General features: G+C 39.9%; 1 protein-coding gene across 33 annotated transcripts in view; it reads right to left on the bottom strand.

The window, feature by feature from the left end:
- Clasp2 (cytoplasmic linker associated protein 2) overlaps nt 1-22,149 on the bottom strand; it is a 173,036-nt gene that overhangs the window by 71,787 nt on the left and 79,100 nt on the right. For all 33 annotated transcript variants that reach the window (XM_034483915.2, XM_034483918.2, XM_076917273.1 and 30 more), the window contains 4 exons: nt 14,742-14,821; nt 7,005-7,097; nt 4,383-4,528; nt 960-1,095 (listed from right to left, as the gene is read on the bottom strand). In XM_034483915.2, coding sequence (XP_034339806.1) covers nt 960-1,095; nt 4,383-4,528; nt 7,005-7,097; nt 14,742-14,821 — 455 coding nt within the window. The remainder of the gene's footprint in view (nt 1-959; nt 1,096-4,382; nt 4,529-7,004; nt 7,098-14,741; nt 14,822-22,149) is intronic.

Here is a 22,149-nt window from a genome sequence, read left to right as displayed (position 1 = left end):
TGAACCGCTGTGGATGCTATGGAGTGCTTTTGTTGTCTTACACTTAAGGGCTTAGCCATGGGACAGCCAGGGGAAAAATCTAAAGCAACCCAAATTCCTTAACTAGAATAACAATAATGGTGTTATTATTTTTAGGAGACAGTTGTCAAGTAACCAATATGTAACGAAGACAAACTGTTCATAGGCACAGGTCAGTCTCTCAGTGTCTCTCTCTCTCTCTCTCTCTCTGTCTCTCTCTCTCTGTCTCTCTCTCTCTCTGTCTCTCTCTGTCTCTCTGTCTCTCTCTCTGTCTGTCTGTCTCTCTGTGTGTGTGTGTGTGTGTGTGTGTGTGTGTGTACACAGAACTAATAACTGATACAGCAACCACAGTACACCTACACTCCTAACTTCAGTGATACAATGTACTGTGAAACAGTGATTTTAACAGAACTTTCTTTCTGGGTGAATCACACAGTTTTTAGATTCAAGTAAGCAATACATAATGTTTTCCAAGTTCTAATTCTTATGTTCTTCTTTAGTGAAGTAAGCAGTAAAGTGCTTATTATAAATACAGAACTTAAGTGATAAATATGTATCACTTCTGTTGTGGCTATACTTACTTTTCTCATTCTTAATTTAGCCATTAAGCACTCCATTTCTGATATTTTAGGAAATTATAACATTGTTATCAAAATCTCTATGTATCTAGTATTCCACAACTAAGAATGTGCTCTTTTCATCACTACCTGCAACATCTACAGAAGCAAACACAAGTGCACACATGCACCTACATATATGCATTATGTTCCATATTCAAATGAGTATACTTTGTAGTCTTTTGTATTATTAATATGCTTTGTAATAACTGCATTGCTTTTATTATCAGAAAAATAATTTAAGAGTAATTTTCTTTTCTTTAGAGGTAAAAGCAATAATAATATGACTTAAGAACATGTGTGGGGAGTCTGTAAGAAGCCTACCCGAATAATAAATCTGATCGCTGCACATCCAGAAGTCGCCATGACTTTGGCACTATTGGGGACAAGATTAAAAAGCGTAGGGACGATGGCTTCGGCGCCGTGATCAAACTTGTTTCCCAAAACTGTCGAAAGGTGGCTACAAAGGAACACAAAAACTACTTTAATATTAAATGCAGAAATGATTTGTTTATTTTGAGAAAGAGTTTTTTATCCTAACACTAGCCTCAAACTTGGTATGTAGCCAAGGATGGCTTTGAACTTCTGATCCTCCTGCCTCTACCTTCCAAGTACTGAGACTATAGGTATACACCACTTGCCTGGCTGGTGAGGTACCAGAATGCAAAGCCAGGCAAGGTTTTATCCATGCTTCTGCCATGAGCTGTACCCCCAACCTCCAGGTACTATACAGTCTTTCTTGTTCCTATCTAATAACAGGCAGCCCAAAGACAAAATCTGGCATTTTATCTATCCCTGTGTAAAGACATGTATAGATTACATGCTCTGTGATCCCAGAATAGAACTATGCATTCTAAGTAAACATTAGGTAAAATTATTACTCTGATTGCGGGTCTGTGTAAGATACTCCCATTTTGATGCCCCAACAACCTAAAGTCCAAAATGTTTAACTCAAAAAATTTTAAGTTCCAAACCTTACCCAGAACAATGTTTCACAAATTTTGATTCACAGTGTTCCTCTATTTTGAACATTAATTGTCCCATTGCTTTTGTTTGGAGGAGCAGGAGTCACAAATATACTGGAATTGCTGGGGCTGGATTTAAGTATCCACAACTAAAAATACAACTCTGGTATCTCTCCTAAACTTCACTACCCTTAAGGACATTTGTATTTCTTCTCCACATTTGTAATTAAGCAACTCTCTCCTCCTCCTCCCTCCCTCCTTCCACATCTCTGTGCACATGTAAGTGTAGAATGTGGATGACAACTTAGTAGTCACCCTCGGGAATACCATCCATTCTCTCTCATTAGCCTGGGATCACAACTAAGCTGCATGCTGGCTGGCTGGCCAATGAGACTCGGACTCTTCCTATCTTTATCTCCCTAGTCTGAGATTAGAAGAGCACACTGCAAACCCCAATGCTTGCACAGCAAGCAGCTTACCCACTGAGCTGCCCTCTGAACTCTGACTAGCTTCAGTTAAAACAGAAAAGAAGTCATAATTACTGACAACCTTGACAATGTTTGTGATATTGATCAATTTCAACATATACAGAATCTTTACTTGATTAATGTTTTATTGTTTAGGGGTAAGGTCTTAATGTAGTCCATGCAAGCCTGGAACTCACTCAGAGCCAAGGAGGATCCTTAACTCTGGACCCCCAAGTGCTGGGCTTGAATTACACACGTCTCACTGTGCTCAGCAGCTTACTATCTTATTTGAAAGATGTGGTTGGGATACAGTTGTACCAAAAATGTAGGTTCTTGATTCAGAGAGGCACTCCAGACTTAGACCTATGTCCTAGTGTTCAGTTACAAAGTCAGTTTCCCAACCTCTGGGTCCCTCAAGTCGAGTGTCTTCCTCTGAGGAGTGTGAGCTCTGTCCCAGTGAGCAGGTAATCACATGGGAATCGACTCTGACAAGCTTGCTGAAAGACGTGAGACCAAAGCAGGAGGATCCTGTACAGTGGCTTTTCTGAGGTCTCTGCAGAATGTTCTAGGCACTAGCAAGGATTCTGGGAAAGTCAGATTTGGAAGTTTTCCTGAATGAGCTCTGGGAATTGGGGTTTACCTCAGTGATGGGAGCAGTGATCTTCTCTACTTCTCAGGAAGTTGTAGCTTTCATGTGAACAGACAGAATTATTAAGCTAGACTCAGGATAACACAGATTTCTACAGCTCTTTGGCTGTGTGTCTCTTGTCTCCACTGTTCCGAATACGTGGCTATCCTACCTTCTGAAACTTGTTCTCTATATTCCTAATTGAGTGAGACTGCCTTGCTGTGTACAGGTCCCTACCCCTACATCTCTAAGGCAGTGACAGGTCAGTACACCTGTGACCACACTACTCTGTGTGTGTGTGTGTGTGTGTGTGTGTGTGTGTGTGTGTGTGTATTTATATGAGTACATGGTCGCTGTCTTCAGATACACCAGAAGAGAGAGCATCAGATCCCGTTACAGATGGTTGTAAACCACTATGTGGTTCCTGGAAATTGAACTCAAGAGCTCTGGAAGAGTAGCCAGTGCTCTTAACCACTAAGCCATCTCTCCAGCCTGTTAATTTGTATTTTTAAAGTATCCCAGCTTTGCATTCAGGGTACATTACCTGCAAAAAGTTATTTACTTACTCGGCAGTTTTCCTAGCCTAAGTATATTTTGGTTTTCTTCTTTTTAAAACTTATTTTCTTATTTTGTGTATGTGTAAGTGCAACGGCATACAAGCCAATTCAGTGGACAAGAGACATTGATGAATGAGTTCTCTCCTACTGTTTGAGTCCAGGGAACTGAATTCAGGTCACCAGGATTGGCAAACAAGTGCTCTCAGGCACTGAGCCATCTTATTGGCTCTTAATTATATTTTAAGGTTACATTTTTTAATTTGTTTTGCAATACTGGCTTCACACGGCAACCTTGACAACATCCCTTGATTACAGGTCATCCATGGAGTCCCCTGCACAGGATAATTAGGTCACCTGGCACTTCCTTCCTTTTCTTGAAATCTTCATGATTTTTATATCCCCTTCCTTTCCTTAGGACAATAACACAATAGTAATTAGATGTCCTGCAGGTACCTTTGGGTTCTCCATCTATGAAACACCAGTACTCAGTGGTAAATGTGATTTTAGGGGAAGATGATATATATAAATAGAGTTTGATCCATTAATGGTGTTATGATTCTAATTTGCTAAGATATCAGAAATGGAGTACTTAACAGCCAAATTAGGAATGAGAAAAATAAGTATAGCCAATTCCAGACCCATTCGTTTTTTTTCCCCATACATTTTACCGTTGGTATAAAGATTCTGGAACATGTCATTTATCTAGTGCTAGGGTCTCAATCTAGGCCTCACACATGGTAAAGAAGGTACTTTATCACAGTGCCACAATCTCAAAAAAAGAAAAAAATTTAAAAAGTAAGAAAAAGAAAAGAGAAAAGGAAATCAAAATAAATGAATTTGTATGTATAACACAAATGATTCAGGGGTTCATATATCAGCTTCTTTGGGGGTGATCCTGTTACTGCTTTACTTAATGAACTCTGACTTAATGAGTTCTACATTCATTCATAAAAAAATAAATAGCATTAAAGATGTGGCGGTACATTGCTTTCATCCTAGCACTTGGGAAAGCTGAAGAAGGCATATTTCTGCCTAGTTTACATGGTGAGTTCCCAAACAGCCAGGGCTATATAGTAAGACCCTGTGTAGAAAACAAACAGAAACCCTCAGCCCCAGAGAGACATACTTACGCAACAGTGATGCAAGCTTCTCTGACCACCTGGGATCTGAGGTCCTTAGCTGACAGCTTAAGTGCTCCATCCAACAACCGTAAATGCTGGAAAAAGCAATCATACTGTGCAGCTCCAGCAACAAGTAGTGACCGGATTTTCTTAAGCTAAAAGAGAAATTCCATTATTGATATAAAAGTTGATAGTCTACAAAGAAGGTATCAAATTACATCATTTCTTTAAAATGAACTCTATGGGTTTCATTAAATTTACAAAACTAAATTCAGAAATTTTAGTCACACTGAATGCACCATGTAAATACAAAAACCCCAAAAGCCTTCTGGAAAAGCAGCATTACCAGTTTAGTTACATGTGGAACAGATACATGTACACATAAAAAATAAATTTACATTTTTAATCATTTTTTTCAAAGTACAGTAAAATGCAATTAATATTGAAATTTACCATTTTAAAGGATTTAATTGGTGGTATTTAAGTACATTCACAACATGGGACAACCAATAACCAATATCATTACCTTTTAATAGTCTCATATCCCTGGCTTTCCTTCACCCTTCCCTAATCTCTCCTTTCTCTCTCTCTCTCTCTCTCTCTCTCTCTCTCTCTCTCTCTCTCTCTCTCTCTCTCTGTGTGTGTGTGTTTGTGAGAGTGTGTTTAAGCTCAGACCCAAGGTCTCATAATGCTAAAACCAAGTCCAACACAATCAATACATAAATGAAAATAAAGAGAAAAAGAAAAGTTGATATTAAATTGGGTAAAGTACACATATAAAATTGTGTTCATCTGCACTACTGACAAGGAAGCCAAAGTTGGGAGGAAAATATTATCTGTACATCAGACAGGCAGAAACCATACAAACTTGATAGCATACCGCACACCAGAGAGAAAATACTCACAAAAAAGTCTGAGTAAAATTGTGAAGGACTAAAACCTTTACTCACCAACCAAAAGAAAACTACATGTACTCTTTATCTATGTAAAGACACATGTAAGTACTCTAGCCTATCAAAACAGAACTGTTACAAAAATGTGCAAAGGTCTGGGATTCAGTCAGTGATAGAATACTTATTAACACCATATCAAGAGGAAAAAAAGGGAGAAGGACATTTACTGCATCATTAAAGCTGAGTCTGGTGGTGACTGATTTAATCCCATACTCTGGGGGAAGAGGTATGCCAATCTCTCTGTCTCTGTCTCTGTCTGTCTGTCTGTCTGTCTGACTCTCTCTCTCTCTCTGAGTGGTTGATTGCTTTACACAAGCTGAAGGACAAGAGAGATCCTATCTAAATAAATAAACACACCCATCCCCTTCCTACATCATTAAAATGACAAAAGAAAACCTTAAAAATCTATATAATAGCCAAATGAGAATGAGTTTAATGAGTTACATATACAGATATCAAACTAAAGAATATATGCACACATCGATCAGCATTCAGTAAATATGTGAGCAACCAATAACCAGGTATACTGTATAATTTGTTAAATAAACAAGAGCAATAGATTGAGCACTGCTAAGTTTTAATAAAAGGACCAGACAGTATATTTATGTTTTCACACACATTTGAAAGCACAGAGAAACTGTCATACTCCAAAAAAATTCAGACTAATTATTTCTGAATGACTACTTTCAAAGGAAAACAAAAAAACCTTCAGGTTCAAGTTCATGTCTTTTATTTTAATCTGAAAAATAATAATAATAAAAAAAAAAGACATGTTTCTCCATAGGTCATTCATGAAAAAAGTTGTTTTATTTTTTAAGTTGTGGTTTATGTGTGATGTAGAACTTGAAAAGTAAATAAAAATCATATTTAAACAAACTCAGAACACTATTTTCTGTGTTAAGAACACTATGTTAAACATTCAAAAATATAGACTTCTAAACAGAGATAGAAAAACCATCTGTAATTCATAATGTCATCTGTCAGGAAGATACATAATTAGTCGGACTGGAAACTTTGAGAACGCAGGCCATCTTCAAATGTGCCCTTTCCTGGCCTTGGGGATACTGAGGTTCTCATTGTCATTTGACAAAATTGACATCACAGAATGTGAAATACAATATAGAACTGACGTCATCATAAACATTATTTTAAGATTCACCTAATACTTTCGTCAAGAAATCTACTATAAATAAACTATTCCTAGCTCAAGGATGACCAAAATTTTTTTAAATAAGTCACCCATATATACTATATTTAAGAGTCGGAAGAATAGACACACTGCTGTGAAATTATGCCAATATTGAACAAATGCTGAGCCCACAGGAGAAGCCAACCTCTTCTCTGGCAAGTCCTCATGACTCAGGGCGCACTGACGATGGTGCTGACAAGCAGCTCGGTGACTCCAGAGAGGCCAGGCCAGAGCTCTCTCACCCTCACAAGCCAGGGAGACGGGCTGTGGGACACACACTGACGTAATCAGCAAAAACAGAAGAATAAACAACAATCTAAAGCCGATAATGCCTATTCCAGCTATGCTTCCCACAGAGAAATGTTACATCAGATTTTAACTTATGACCACTCTCGGCCGTACCACAGCTGAGTGCATGTTCTCATGTTCATGTTTTGAACAGGAACGCTGCAGGAAGAGGGGTTAAGAAGACAACGAATGAGAACTTACTGCATTGGCACGCTGGTCCCAGTCATGTTTGTCATCTGACAGAATTTCCCTGATCTTATTTAACGTTTCTTCAAGTTCTCGACTAGAATAGATCTTAAAAGAGAATATTTAAAATTAGAACAAAATTTCTTGATGTAAATAACATAAAATGATGCAACAGTGTTTGAAATAGTCTTTTATATAGTATGGCCATTTCACACTCTAGCTACACTTTCAGTGGGGACGGTTACAGACAATAGATGCCCCAACAGCCTTCCTTTCTGCCCTCTTTGCTCCTTGTCCCCACATGAACAACCTCAAACATGCTTCTAGAATGCTTCCAATGGTGCAGATGTCCAAGGAACCAAAAAAGAGAAACTTCCAAAAAACTGCATTTATACACTATTACAAAATATTGTTAAAATGATATGCTTTAGTTTTGTAAAACTATTTGAAAAAAATGGCTAGAGCCAGAAGAGACTAAGCATATAACTCACCTGGCTACATTGTGTCTCTAAAAGGGGAAAACAAAACTCAAACAGGTCCTTTTGGCAACTATTTATAATAAATATATTATATATTACAAATATAATATATTTACTATAAAAACCACATCTATTAGTAGTACAAGGTTTACAATGCAAAGACTTTCTCTAAATCATGAAAGAGGGGAAAAGTAACTCAAAAATTCACTCCAGTAATGCCATACTTTTTCAATCCATCTGTCCCTGGGCTCCTCATGTCTCTCCTAGGTATACAAACAACACTGGGTTAGGAACCTGTTGTAGAGTGACCCCTTGGCTTCTAACTTCTCTAGCTGACTGAATGATGGTTTCCACATAAAGAACACTGGAAGATCAAGTGTTAAGGGAGACTGTGATTCTGATTTTAGATAGGTTGTGTTTGAGATGTCTCTCAGATCCCTAAAAGAAAATTACCTTAATGCTCAGCAGAGGTCTGGCTTAAAGGTAAAATTAGATATAATAATATAGAGGTGATAGATAAAGCCATGTAGTTGAAAGAAGTCATGAAGCAACAGAATGTAAAAAGGGAGATAGGGTCGAGAAGTAATCCTTAATTGTCTGTAATATTTAATTGACCAAATAAAGAAGGACCCATGGAAAGTAAATAAAATGGAAGTGAAACGGATAGGAGGGGAGTGACGTGGAAAACTGTTTTACAACAAAACTGTGAATGAAGAAAACAATTACTCCAGTTGCTTTGGGTACTGTGAGGATTGTAAGTGATTAGAAGTTAGAAAACTGTAAGGAAGCGAATGCAGGTACAGAGAAAGGAAGATACAAATGGATACCTAACAAAGAAACTATTTGGAACTGATAGCTGTTGGGACAGCTTTCTTTACACACACACACACACACACACACACACACGCACGGGGGTGGGGGGGTTGGATGGGGGGAGCCAGACTTTTCAATGTTTAGATTTTATTTTATGTGTATAAATGTTTTGCCTGCACATATGTACATGTACCACATGTGTGCATGGTGCCTGTGGAGATCAGAAGTGTTGTTAGATACCCTAGAGTTAAGGAGAGTTGTGAGTCATCACAGTTGCTAGGAATCCAACCTCGGTCCACTGCAAGAGAAAAAAATGCTCTTAACTGTGGAGCCACCTCGAGTCCCGGAGTCAACTTTAGACTGACACTGAGTAAATCAGCACATGCCAGGACAGCATTAGTGCTTAGGAGGAATAGCTGCTCAACACAAATGAATGCCATGCCTTTGTGTGTGCTTTTATTGCATTTGTTTGTTTGTTTTTAGTGAAAGAAAAAGAACAGAAGTTGGGAGGAAGGAAAGAATATGACAAAAATACATTGTATGAAAAAGAAAATTATTTTCAAGATGGAATGTCTCTGTGTAGCAGAGCCCTGGCTATCCTAGACTGACTTTGTGACTTGAACTCAGAGACCTGCCTGCCTCTGTCTCTCAAATGCTAGATTAAAGGCACACACCACCATGTGTGGCATAAAAAAAAATTTAAATAACATGTTTAAAAAAAAAGTATCAAATACAGACAGATCCAGGAAAGGATGTGGACCTAAAAAAGAGCACATTGGAAGACATGCAGTCCTTTATTTTTTCCCCAACTTCTGGGGATCAAGTCTGGGACTTTGTAATGCTAGGTAAGCACCCAGCCATCAAACTACACTTCTCACTCAGTTTTTCATTTGTGCAACTGGTTTTTTCCTTTTATCATGTGGGTTCCAGGGATCAATTTCAGGTTGGAAGCTTGGGTGGGAAACTCCTTTATCCAGCAAGCCATCTTACTAGCCCACTTCTTTTTTAATAATGAAAGTTAGAGATACTTAAGAAACAGCTTGAAGGCTCTAAAAAGCAGACGCTTGAACTCACATAGGTCACTGATATCTGTCAGCTCCGTAACAAAGTAGACACCAGGAGGCTATGGAATGCTGAAGGCACTGGCTCTGGGTGAGGATGGGCAATGGCCCATGGTCCTGTCAGAGGCAGGGCAGCCCTCTGATGGCTGCAGAAAACAAGTACTTCCAAAATGGCATGGACAAGACCTAACAGCACGGATGTCGGACTGCTGAGCATTTGTGCTGTGTGCTAAGAGCTGTGCGCTCTGTAACTGTCTTTCTGCACAAGTACTTTCTGGCTATGAAACAGAGAAAAATTGTTGTTTAGAAATATCCATAATTGTGCTTTTGCAAAAGGAGCATTTAAAAATCAAAACTGTAAGATTTCAATGCATTATGAACAATATTACTGCAAGAAACTACAGTATCAAAGCCTGGGTGAGAAGCAAAGCACAGGTCAGACTGGGACAGGTAAATGTTAAGGACCTGTGTCCTAGAGCAGCAACAGCAGAACACTGTGCAAGAGCATGCAGTATGGGAGGCGACAACGCAGGAATGAAGGTGGAGAGGTGGTCACAAAACGGATGTTTCAGCCGAGTGTGGTGGCACATGCCTTTAATTCAGTCAGAGGAAGGCAGGTCTCTGTATGTTCAAGGCCTGCCCAGTCTACAGAGTTCAAGAACAGCCAGGGCTACACAGAAAAACCCTATCTCATAAAAACAAACAACAACACATACACACACACACACACAACCTGATGTTTCATCCAAATGGAAAGGAGGTCACCAAGTACAATATGAAGGAGGAAATGGGGGAAATGGGAAAAAAGGGCTAACGGGGGGGGGGGGGGGGGGAAGAGAAAGTGATCAATATAGGAGGCTGCATGACAGGCAATAACAAGGTTGTTCAATAAAACCTCAAAGGACCATACTATTTTAAATTGACTTAACATTAAATTCTATGCAATGTATGCAAATGTATGTGAATGGGTACACACACCCACCCACATCTACCTCAAATGAAGTTACACCACTTGGGCGTTGGGCTGACAAAGCTCCCTACAAGACATATACCGTACCTAACAAAATGCCTTAGTACCAGGCATGAGAAACCTCCATTCAAGTTGTTGTTCATGGTAACCCAAGTGATTTCTAAAACAATATAAGATATTATACTGCTGTTGCCCTCAGTTGCCTCAGGGAAGGAAAGACACTGTCGCTGAAAACCCACCACACAGGATAGAGGGGACTTGGATGAATCAAGCTGGATTGAACCTGAAAGCCTCCTTCCTGTGTTCTGGCTTCCATAGTGCCAGAAAGTACTATGTAATCCATCAACGAAGGGATGCAATCAATTCTATACAGTGTAGTACCTATGAATCAGAAGACTGACCAACATGGCAAATACCTAAAGATGCAACAGTAACAACTCAAATCTTTGTGGTAACCAGCACTTATGTCAGATTGGATTTAAGGCACACTCAACAGGAGGGAAAACATGCTTGCTACCAGAAATCGAGCCAACTAATCCAATGAAGGAACTGAGAAGAGAACTTTTACTACCATCTTACTGCATAATTTCTAACTGTAGTCTAAAGCTTATCCTTGTATGCACAATAAGCATAGCTCCCCCTCCTCATCAAAGAAGCTTCTCTTTATAGTAAATGGCGACCATTACAGAAAATACAACTGGGGCCAGAGCTGGCTTAGTAAGTAACAATACTTGTTAGCCGGGCGGTGGTGGCGCACGCCTTTAATCCCAGCACTTGGAAGGCAGAGGCAGGTGGATTTCTGAGTTCGAGGCCAGCCTGGTCTACAGAGTGAGTTCCAGGACAGCCAGGGCTACACAGAGAAACCCTGTCTCGAAAAACCAAACCAAACCAAACCAAACCAACAACAACAAAAAAAACCCAACACTTGTTGCTCTTGCAGCAGCCCTGGCTTCAATATCCAGGACCCACATAGTAGCTCACAATCATCTGTAACTCCAATCCCAAGGAATCCAACACCTTCTGACCTCTGCAGGCACCAGGCATACACTTACTGGTCATACATACTAACAGACAAAACACTGATACACATAAAAAAATAAAATAAATCATGAGAAGGAAGGAAGGAAAGAAGGAGAGAGAGTGGGGAGAAAGAGAAGGCTAGCACACAACTGGACACAATGGGGAGCCCAGTCCCAATGGACACATCTTCAATACAACTCCTGCACCTAAGGTTCAGGGGATATCTCGGAAGAGAGGTGGAAAGACAATAAGAGCCAGAGGACTGGGAAAGTTTGCTGTGAAAGAGCTGCCAAACAGACAAGCTCATGCAGAACTAAGAACCTCTCATCCAAAGAGCTACAGGCAACTAGTGACTGCTGAGAGAGGGGATGTCAGCCTCTGCAAGAGCAGAACACCTTAAGTGCTTACCCAATACAAATGGTCAGCCCAAAGTCATATACACATAATCTACAAAAATGGACTCAAAGTTGTTTATCTCTATATATGTGACAATAATAAGAGAGGTCATCAGTTTGAGAAGGTTCAGGGTGAGTATGGACAGGGTTGGAAGAAAGAAAGCAAAGGGGGAGAACTTATTACACTTTAATTTTAAAATAAATTAAATAAAAATAAAGGAAGAAAGAAAAAAGAATATATCAAGATTGAGGGTATAGAAATAGCCAGCATGTGCTTACCACTGGCACTGCCAAATTTAATCATCACAACATCCTTGACTGTACACTAGCAATTCCTAATTTTAGATGGTTTTACAGCCAGTGTAGCTGATCCCTAGGTAATGGTGGACAGATGTCCCTAACAGCACAAGAAAACAGTAAGGTCTGGCCAGAGGGCAAGGCCTCTCAGAAGCAGTGCAGGACAATGAGGACAGCAAGTACAGTTAACTCACCACCGGCTACGTTAGAGTTTAATGAAAGGAAAGCTCTACTTTAATAATAGCATGAGCATTAAAGAGAGACTTCCTAGATGCAGTGATGCTGCTGCAGTGGGTGGCTGGGAAGCCTGTTCTCCTTCCTGGGGCAGGGCAGCCCATGGCTTCAGTGATTCTGTGAGGATCCATTCTGGCAGAACAAACTGAACAATGAACAATGATAAAGTCCAGACAAGTTTCACAACTCTTCTAGAACACTAACCATTCCTTTATATGAAAAGCCTACAAAATACAAAGAGAGAGGGAAGTATCTTAGGAGAAAAATCCCATTTCAAATGTACTCAAATCAGAAGCTTTCCTGTAACTTTTTAAGACCTTAAATAGCTTAAGGACAGCTTTTCCTTTGAGAGAGCCTAATAGCTCACACAGTGTAAGGCAGTGTGCAAAGAAAGCTCTAGAACCTTTTCAAGACAACACTCTGCAGGTACATCCATGATAGAAGCAGCATTCTGATGAGCAGGAGCAAGAAGGACAGGCAGAGTGTGAAGAAATGCACATTTCCACTTCCCTCCGCCCGCCCCCCCACTCTCTCTCTCCCCCTCCCTCCCTCCCTCCCTCCCTGCCTGTCTGTCTGTCTTCTCTCTTGTTTCTGAGGTAAGAAAGATAAAGCATTTTCATATAGAGAAGAAGCATTTTCCCACAGCAAATGTCTTGAAAATGAGTTACCTAATCATGCCTTTCTTAGAAGTGGTATAATCATCCATACAGCAGAATCTAGTGAATAACGAACCATAGCTATGCAATTCCATACACACGACACCCTAAAGAAGCTTCCATGAAAGCCTGGTATGTTGGTGCCTGAAATTCCAGTATGCTCGAGAGTTGGAGGTAGAAGGATCAGGAATACAATACCATACTGAACTACATGATATTTTAAAAACAAGCAAACAAAAAAAAAATAAATGAATACATTGTAAAATCTTATAAACAACATGCCTTTAGTCACAGCAGAAGGTTAAAACCTTTAATTAGGAGGCAGAAGCAGGTACATGTCTGTAATTTGAGGGCAATCTAGTCTACATAGCTAGTTCTGAGATAGCGAGGGCTATACAGAAAAACCCTGTCAAAAATACAAAAACAACAAAGCCCAAAGCAATAAATAAACAAATCTTATAAACAAAATCCCTCACTGCAGCATAATATAGATTAGCAAAAAGTTGGGAACAAACTGAACATAAAGCAATAAAAACACTTAAAACTAACCCAAACTTAGCATTGTAGAAAAATACAGCAGGCAGCACTGAGTCCAAGGCCATGCCATTTGTACAACTACTATAAACACTGTATGTAGTGTTTACTTGTTCATTGGACACAAAATGACTGACAGCATGTTCATTTTGATTCCTTCAGTTCCTCCAGGGGAAGAACTTTCATCCCTCTATTTGTCAGCCTCCAACATTCCTTGGGGGGGTCAAAACTATGAGCTCTACATCTGACATTGCAATGTGATTTCAATTTTATTTAAGCGTTACTGAAAAGCTAATTTGAAATTTGATTTATGTCTTGATAATATCTATCATTCATATATTCATTTAAGGGGAGACTTAAACATTTAAAATTTCCTCTTTTTTTTTTTTTTTTTTTAAAGACAGGGTTTCTCTGTGTAGTCCTGGCTGTCCTAGAACTTATTCTGTAGACCAGGCTGGTTTTGAACTCAGAGATCCTCCTGCCTCTGCCTCCGGAGACCTGGGATTAAAAAGTGTGCACTACTACCACCATCCAGCTAACTGCTGGTATTCTTGGCCATGTGGGACAACAGAACAAAGAGGGTCACTCAAGGATGAGTTAAGGCCTTGCTGGCAGCAGGGAGATCTAGCCTCTGTGGACTGAACATCTCACAAAAGCAACTTATGATACATAAAAGTTGTTTTTTGGTACAGGTTCCTCCTATCAAAGCCCCTAATCCATGTTTTGTGAAGGAAAACGCCACGCCCTCCAACTGTAGTACACACTGTGTATTGTTTGCAGCACTCAACAATGTAAGACACTGCAGGTATGCCAAGACTGACTTGTGAGCAAAGTCCTGAAAAGGCTGGAAAGCTCGTTCAGAAAAAGAATTCTACAGATAACAGAAAATAATCACTGTCTCCTACAGTGACTTAGAATGAAACAGCTGTCTTTTTAAAGTTTTTGCTACATAGAAAGATTCTACTAGATTTACTGCCACCTCTCCTCTCCTCATTGTGTATGATATTTGTAGGGGAGACAACTGTGGCACTGGTCTCCTCCCTTTACCATTATTTGGGATTCAGGGTCAAACTCAGTTTTTGTCTGACTTGCACTGTTAAGTGCTTGACTCGAGCCAGCTAGTTGTACCAGCAAATAAAAATTTTTAAAAAGACAAAAAAAAAAAAAAAAAAAAAAAAAAAAGACAAAAAAGAAAGAAAGAAAGAAAGAAAAGAAAAGAAAAAGAAACAGGCGGGGGGGGGGGGGGGAGAGAGAGACAATATCACAGAGATGCCACTTCCCTGGAAACCTTACCTGAATAGAAGGAACATCTGTAAAGGCTTTTATAAAATCATCTTCATCAACTGCTCCAGCCCCTCCTTCTTTAGAAGTACCTGTTAATTAAAAAGAAATTGGATTTCTAAGGTATATTTTTAAGTATCTTAGCAATAAGAACAATGTGAAAGATCCCTTTAGTATGAACAACAGTATGATTTTGAAGGATATTCCAACATATACAAAAATGTTTTAAAACAGGACAACTTCCAGAAAAGTCTAGGCACATGGTTGTAGTTGGTTACTTCCTGATGTGACAGAAGTTCAACCCCATGACCATTATATGCATTAGCAAGGACACAGTAAAAGGGAAAAGCTAAACACTTAAAAACTGAATTGTAGGTCACGTGTGATGCCAAGCTTGTAAGCCTGGCACCCGGAAGGCTGAGTAACAAGGCTGCAGCATGCTCAATGCCAGTCTGGACAGCACACTAGAAACCTGACTCAAAAATCCGAAATCAATCGTTAATTCACAACCTTAAATGACGAAAAATTTCAAAAAATGATGTGAAACAGTGGGAACAAAATCTATATATGATGCTGTGTTTAGGAACACATGTAAAAGAAATGAGGATTTTAAAATTAAGTGCAATTATATGAACCTTTACTTACTATACACAGAAAATCAGTATTAGTAAGTTATTATTATACCATAGCTGTTAAGTAGCAGCTGTGTAAGAGCTAATGGTTAAGCTACTACTATCTTTCAGCTCCACCGAGATTCTTCTGAGATGCTGAACCTAAAACCCACCAAAGTGTCATCTTTCTGTTGGTTTTACTGGTTTTCTGCTAAGGTCTATCAATAGAGGATGCAACTGAAGGCTATAGGAATTAGGACTCATTCCTTTTTTACGGGTGGAGGAATGCATCCTGTTCTTGTCAGTAAAACTCTGGCAGATCACTTGTTCCAGTTGACAGTTTTCCTAATTCTCAAAGAATCTGCTCACAGTGCTCAGAAGACAGCACCAGCCAGCTCATCCCTTTATGCAAAGAGCTGAGTCCTAGACTGATGGGTATCTCTTTAAAGTTCTACTATTTTTTATTAGCATCTTAATTAGATACAATAATGGGTTTGGTATTCTTATACACATATGTTATTTATTTCTATAATATACAACTCCACTTCCATTACAGATTACATACTGATTCTCTTCTCTTCCTAGCTATGTCTTTTTACTGTTGTCACTTTGGGGAGGGGAAACAAGACTTTAATTAGGGTTGTATGACAGTGTTCCAAGACTCAATCCTGACCATGTAATCAAAGTAGCTGTGAGTTGAAAAGCACAACAGCCACATGATGCCTACCTAGAGAGTGCATTCAAGTGCATACACTCTTCTCTCCTGTTTCTTCCAACACTTACATTCTTTCCTCCCTTCTTCCACAATGTCCCACGAACCTTGGGAGGGGTGATATGATGCTCCATCTGTGGCCAGGTACTCAATACTCAGAGACCATTCTATGGGTTTCTGAAGTTTCTCCTGACCACAACAGCACCATTTCATGGTATGAAGGTAACCTCTAGTTACTACAGCCTCCACACTGGTACCTAGAGCTCTAAAGATAACAGCTACTACTGCTCTTTCCACAATCTTTCTTTTTAAGTATTTACTTTATGTATGTTTTGTCTATGTGTGTGCCTTTTAGAAGATATTAGATCTCCCAGAGCTAGAGTTTCAGAAAGTTGTAAGTCACTCAACATGGACGCCAAGAACCAAATCCAGGTCCTCTGCAACAGTAATATGCTTTCGTGACTACTAAGCCACCTCTTCAGCCCTATTTTCATATTCACAATTCACCAAAAACCACTGAGTAAGCCTAATCTGAAAATTCAGAGTCTGAAGTGCTCCAAGAGTTGAAACATTTTGAACACTGTAATAACTAATATTCAGTCAGTTTAACTGTATTTAGAATCCAGTCCACAACCTCTGTAAGAGTGTTTCCAGAAAGGGTTAAAAGAAGAGGGGAAACCCAACTTTAAATGTAGCTGACACCATTCCATGTGCTGGGGTCAGAGATGGAATAAAAAGAAAAAGGGGAGTGTGTAGTGACAATTGTGGAGTTTTGGTTAAAAAACAAACCAAAACCCCTTCCCCCCACAGATCTATTACAACTATGATTTTTCTCGAGCTCTAACAGGTGTGTGATTTTTGCCAGCTGCAGATAATTTCTGTAATGTGTGACTCTGGGATTCTGGGGATTTTAATTTTAGAGGGTATATAAATGATAGGTATGGATTGTTGGCCACCATTTGTTAATTAGTCGTGGCCAAAGAAAAAGTAAGAAGAATAAATTAGATACCCGAACAGCAAAGATCACACTTATCCCAAAGAACTTGATGACCCTAATCAGCAGGAAGTAGTCTAAGGATAGCCTTGCCCTCTTTCAGACTCCTGACCTTATTCAGGGAGCTCCCACTATCCTCTTGTCTCTCCTATCTGGTGTTAGGGGGTTGAAAGGGTGGTAGAAAGAAGAGACCAGCAAAAGACAAGCTACAAGTGATGCCCGACATGAGGCTGAGGAGAGTGGGAAATCTGATTTCAAATGCTGTAGAGAAGATGTGGAAGGAATGGATTTTTTTTTCCAAAAAGTTTATTGCAGCTGCTACCACTGGAATATCCCTCACTTCTCTCCCAGAAGGGATTTCTGTTTTGTCTTTTTCTTCCTCGTATATTCTGTTCCAAACATGGAGAAGAATGGCTGAGCAGTTAGGAAAACTGTGGGAGGAAATGGAGGGGCCTGAGAAATAAAGAATGGCTGAAATGGCCAAACAATCTGATGAAACGGCCTGTTTCCAGAGAAAAGGTTAATCTCAAAACCAACCTTACCACCAGAGTGGGAAGAGGGGTGGCCTGGGTTACAAGACCACCATTAGCTTTCCCAGTAGTCATACATCATATGCCTGCTAACAGTATGGAATATGGTTACAGCAAGATAGGACAGCATCCTACAGAAATGATAGATCTAAGGCATTTTAAAGAGTCTATGATATCCTATGGAATAAACTCACTTTGTGTGAAACAGACACTAAATAACTGGGCTACACAAAATAGAATTATTCTCCAAAACCAGAAGGGATGAATGACAGCTGTCCTACAGGATAGTCCATAGTTGAATTGAAGACCAGTTGCTGGGTGAGGAGCAGTGCTCTGATATACAAGACCAGATTCAATTTGATGACTATACTTTAAACAGTGTCACATAGTGGTTTTAAGAGCTTGAGACGAAGTTGAGAAGCCCAGAAAAGGATCCACCCCATTTACAAAGATTGCACAAGGCTCTGGAAAAGCCTTCACTGAGTTTGTTTGTTTTTTAAAAAAACATTAGTCTCAGCTATGAACAAGTCTGTAGCAGACCCTGATGCAAGGCAGGTGTTGATAAAGACCTTGGTGTCTGAAAATTTGAATACGGAATATAAAAACATTAGACTATTCAAGGCAAGAACACCGTCTACGGATGCGTGGATAAGGAATATGACCAATACTGATTCTAACGTGTACCATGCTAGTATCATCTATCAAGCTATAGCTCTGATATCAAAATGCTTGGTGCTTCATTTGGTAGATATAGTCATTTGTTTCAGTAAAGGAACAGCAGCAGCCAAGAGACATGAAGTTATAGGAAAAACTGTGGATTTTAAATCAGCTTGTATAATATTAAAATATGTTATCATCAAAATGGAAGTCAGCAAAAGTTTTGCATTGGAACAGAGATTTGCCCATATTTCTACAGGAAATGAAAAAGCTGTGGATACCATCAGAATTGAGCAGGAAAAATATTCTGGAAACCTTGGCCACTAACCCAGAAAGCGCTTAGTTCATTGAAAATGTCTGTTTATAGTTCCCACTACACATAGCACAATTAATGGCTTAAAATAGAAAGGGAGATATACAGTAATGATTTTAGTTTTATTTCTTTAAAAAAACACACACAGAGAAATATTATAAGAGTATGTTTTGATTTAATCCCGAGTGTAGGGCGTGGGCTGCTTCAGACTGCTTCAGACTGCTTCAGACTGCCCTCAGCAGCTCACTCTGATTTGCCCCATGCACAGGGGTCATTTTACCAGCTGCAGATAGTTTCTGTGATTGTGTGATGTTTGGAATTCTGGTGACTTTTAAAGACTTTTTTTTTTTTTTTTATATATAAGAGACTATATAAATGCTAGGGCTCTGAGAAGTGGGATGGGTTGCCATTTGGTAGTTGTTTACAAAGAAGAAATCACAAGAAGAAATCAAACATCATGATGGCAAAGATAACTCTTGTCCCCAAGGAACTTGATGCCCCCTAATCAGCAGGACGTAGTCTAAGGATAACATCCCCCTTTCCAACTCCTGACCATATTCAGAGAGCTCTTCCCTTTCCCTTCTACCTTTTTGTCTCTCCTATCCAGTGTTAGGAGGTTGAAAGGGTAAAAAAAAAAAAAAAAAAAAAAAAATGGTGGAGAATGGTGAAAGAAAGCAGAACCCACAGAGCAGCAAAAGACAGCTACAGGGCTGGCTGAGCACCAGCGTCCTGCAGTCCTGACTGCGGACACAGTGTCCTATGCTGCCTACTGTCTAGCCATTGAGTCTTCCACACAAGGATAGGATGCATCCCTCAAATTCTAAGTTAAACAAAATTGATTTGCCCCTATATTGCCTCTTGTCAGATACTTGGTCAGAGTAAAGAGAAAATCGATAGTAGAAAGTATCTACAACACTCGGATGAAGTTTTCACTTAGACTTTAGTCCTATTCCCAAAATATCCCATTATGTATATGCACACATCCAAAAACTTAAAAATGTTACAATACAAGGCAATACTGGTTCCAGCACTTGGATAAAGAACACTCAATCTAAACTAACTGCTCTATAAAAATAGCAGGATTGGGTGATGGCCCCGAGGTTAAGGGAACAGGGTTCATCCCAAGGATCTGGGTTTGATTCCCAACATGCACATAAAAGCAAACAATCTGTAAATTCAGTTCTAGGGGATCCAACACCCTCTACTGCTCTCTGTAGCCAACAGGCTCATAAGCAGTGCACAGGCAATGGACCTAGGGAAAAATCAAGTACTACTGTTCTGCTAAAGGAACACAGCAATAAAATGACTACTAACAACATTTCACTATGCTCATAGATCAGTGTTTTGCTACGTCATCATCAGAGAAGCTTCCCCCTGCAGTAGCTGGGAATACAGAGAACTACAATTAGACAATGGTCAGAGAATGAAACACCTTGGAACACACAGTCCTAAATGGAATGTCTCCACAAAATCCCCCCTCTAAGGGCTCAAGGAACTCTGCGAAGAAGGAAGCAGAAAGAACAGAGATCGTAAGAGCCAGTGGATGTGTAAGATACCACAGAAACAAGGCCTTCTAGACACAGCAGGACTGACACACATACAAACTCACAGAGACTGAGGCAACATGCACAGAGCCTACACAAGTCATGGCCAGATGGGATCCTAGTACTGAGAGGGGAAGTAGACAGGAACCCCCATCCCTAATGGAGAAGCTATCTCCAATTGATAGCCTCTCACAAACGGCAAAATTGGTTCTCACTGAGTATGCAAACCACACTTAGGGGCAAGCCCCTTGGCCAGCAGTAGATGGCCAACACAAAATCAACTAAATGGAAGGTTGTTGTTGTTTTGGGGGAGGACTCACAATGCTTTGTCTAAGTTTTTCTTTGCTTGTTTTTGTTTTGTTTTGGTTGTTTAACCTTATAGATCTCTTGTTTAGATATTATAACTTCCAAGTTTGTTTTCATGGGTTTTCTATGTGGGCAAGTATGTATCCCTCAGTGTCTGTATGTGTTTCTTGTGCTTTTTCTTTGGCTTTATCATTTGTTTTGCCCTATTCTGGGTTGTTTAGTTTTATCATTTTTTTAGGTGTCTGTTTGTAATCTAATGAGAGAGAAAAGGGGTGTGTTTTGGGGGAGGACCTGAAAGACGTTGGGAGGGGAAAATGTTAAGCTCCAGACCAGTAAGAGACTGTCTCAAAGAAGGTGAATATATTTCTGAAGATGACCAACAGGGAGAGGGAAACACACACACACACACACACACACACACACACACACACACACACACCTATCTGCATGCACATAAACATAGGCATTTTTTTTAAGTTGCCAGGTGTGGTGAATCCCAGCATTCCAGGGGGCAGAAGCAAGCTGATCTCTGAGTTCAAGACCAGCCTCATCTACAAAGCGAGTTCCAGGACAGCTAAGGCTACACAAAGAAACCCTATGTCAAAAAAGAAAGGAAAAGAGAGGGGGGGGGAGAGGGAAGAGGGAGAAGGGGAGGGGAGAGGGGAGAAGGGAGAGGGGAGAAGAGAGAGGGGGGAAGAGAGCCCATTGTTGGTGATGGTAGTCCTGGGAGCCATAAGAAAGCAGGCTGAGCAAGTCATGTAAGCCATGAGGATAAGCCAGCAAGGTGCACGTCTCCTTACCCTCTGCTATCAGCTCCTGCCTCCAGGTTCCATCTCTCTGCTTAGGGTCCCACTCTGACTTCCCTCAGGGATGGAGTTTGAAACTAAAATAAAGCCTTCCCTCCCCAACTTGCTTTTGATGACGGTGTTCTATCACAGCAATACAAAAAGGTATTAGGCATTTAAAGCGCACAAATAAACAAAGATAAACATCACATTCATGACAGGACAAACTGTCACCATAAAGATGTCCAGTCTGCCAAGGTACAGCAGTAATAACCAAGCTCAGAAAAGGGGATTTGCCAAACTGACTAAAAATTACTTAGATGAGCAATAAGTCAAGAACTGTTCAGATAGTCCTGCAGAAAAAAACGGAGTATATTATCTATCAAATATAAGAATTTAAGAACTAAAATAATTATAACTTCTGAGTTGTGGAGCAGGGATAGACAGAGTAAAGAATAAAATGGAAAGTTCAAAATACAGCTACACAGTTATGAGACATTTAAATATGACAAATGTATCTGTTTATTTTCTATGAATATGACAACATGCCTGAGACTGGGAACATCAGGAAGAAAACAGACCCAATTTTGATCAGAACTTGGAATTCTGCACGTCTGGGAAGCCTCATATACTAGCTGTGCCCACAGAAGAAACAATCAGAGTGGCAGACTATGAATGCAGACAGATGGGGCACAAGCTTATTCTTTATGTGAGCCATGAAAAGTAATCCCTTATAAGTGGAGCCCCCTCAGTGACCTAAACATCTCACTCTGGGACCTGTCCTTTGAAGTTCCATGCCATTTCTCCATAATGTCACCCTGAGGTACACGTCTGCATCACACAGACCACTGGAAGACATATTCAAACCATAACAAGGAAACCTGGATTCATCTAGGCACAGTGGATGATACCTGTAATCCCAGCATTTGGGATGCAGAAGCAATAAGATCAGAAGTTCAAGACAAGCC

This window comes from Arvicanthis niloticus, chromosome 21 (genome assembly GCF_011762505.2).
Source record: "Arvicanthis niloticus isolate mArvNil1 chromosome 21, mArvNil1.pat.X, whole genome shotgun sequence".
Lineage (NCBI taxonomy): Eukaryota > Metazoa > Chordata > Mammalia > Rodentia > Muridae > Arvicanthis > Arvicanthis niloticus.
Note: the sequence above shows the minus strand (reverse complement) of the source record. Positions and strands in the feature narration are given on the sequence as shown.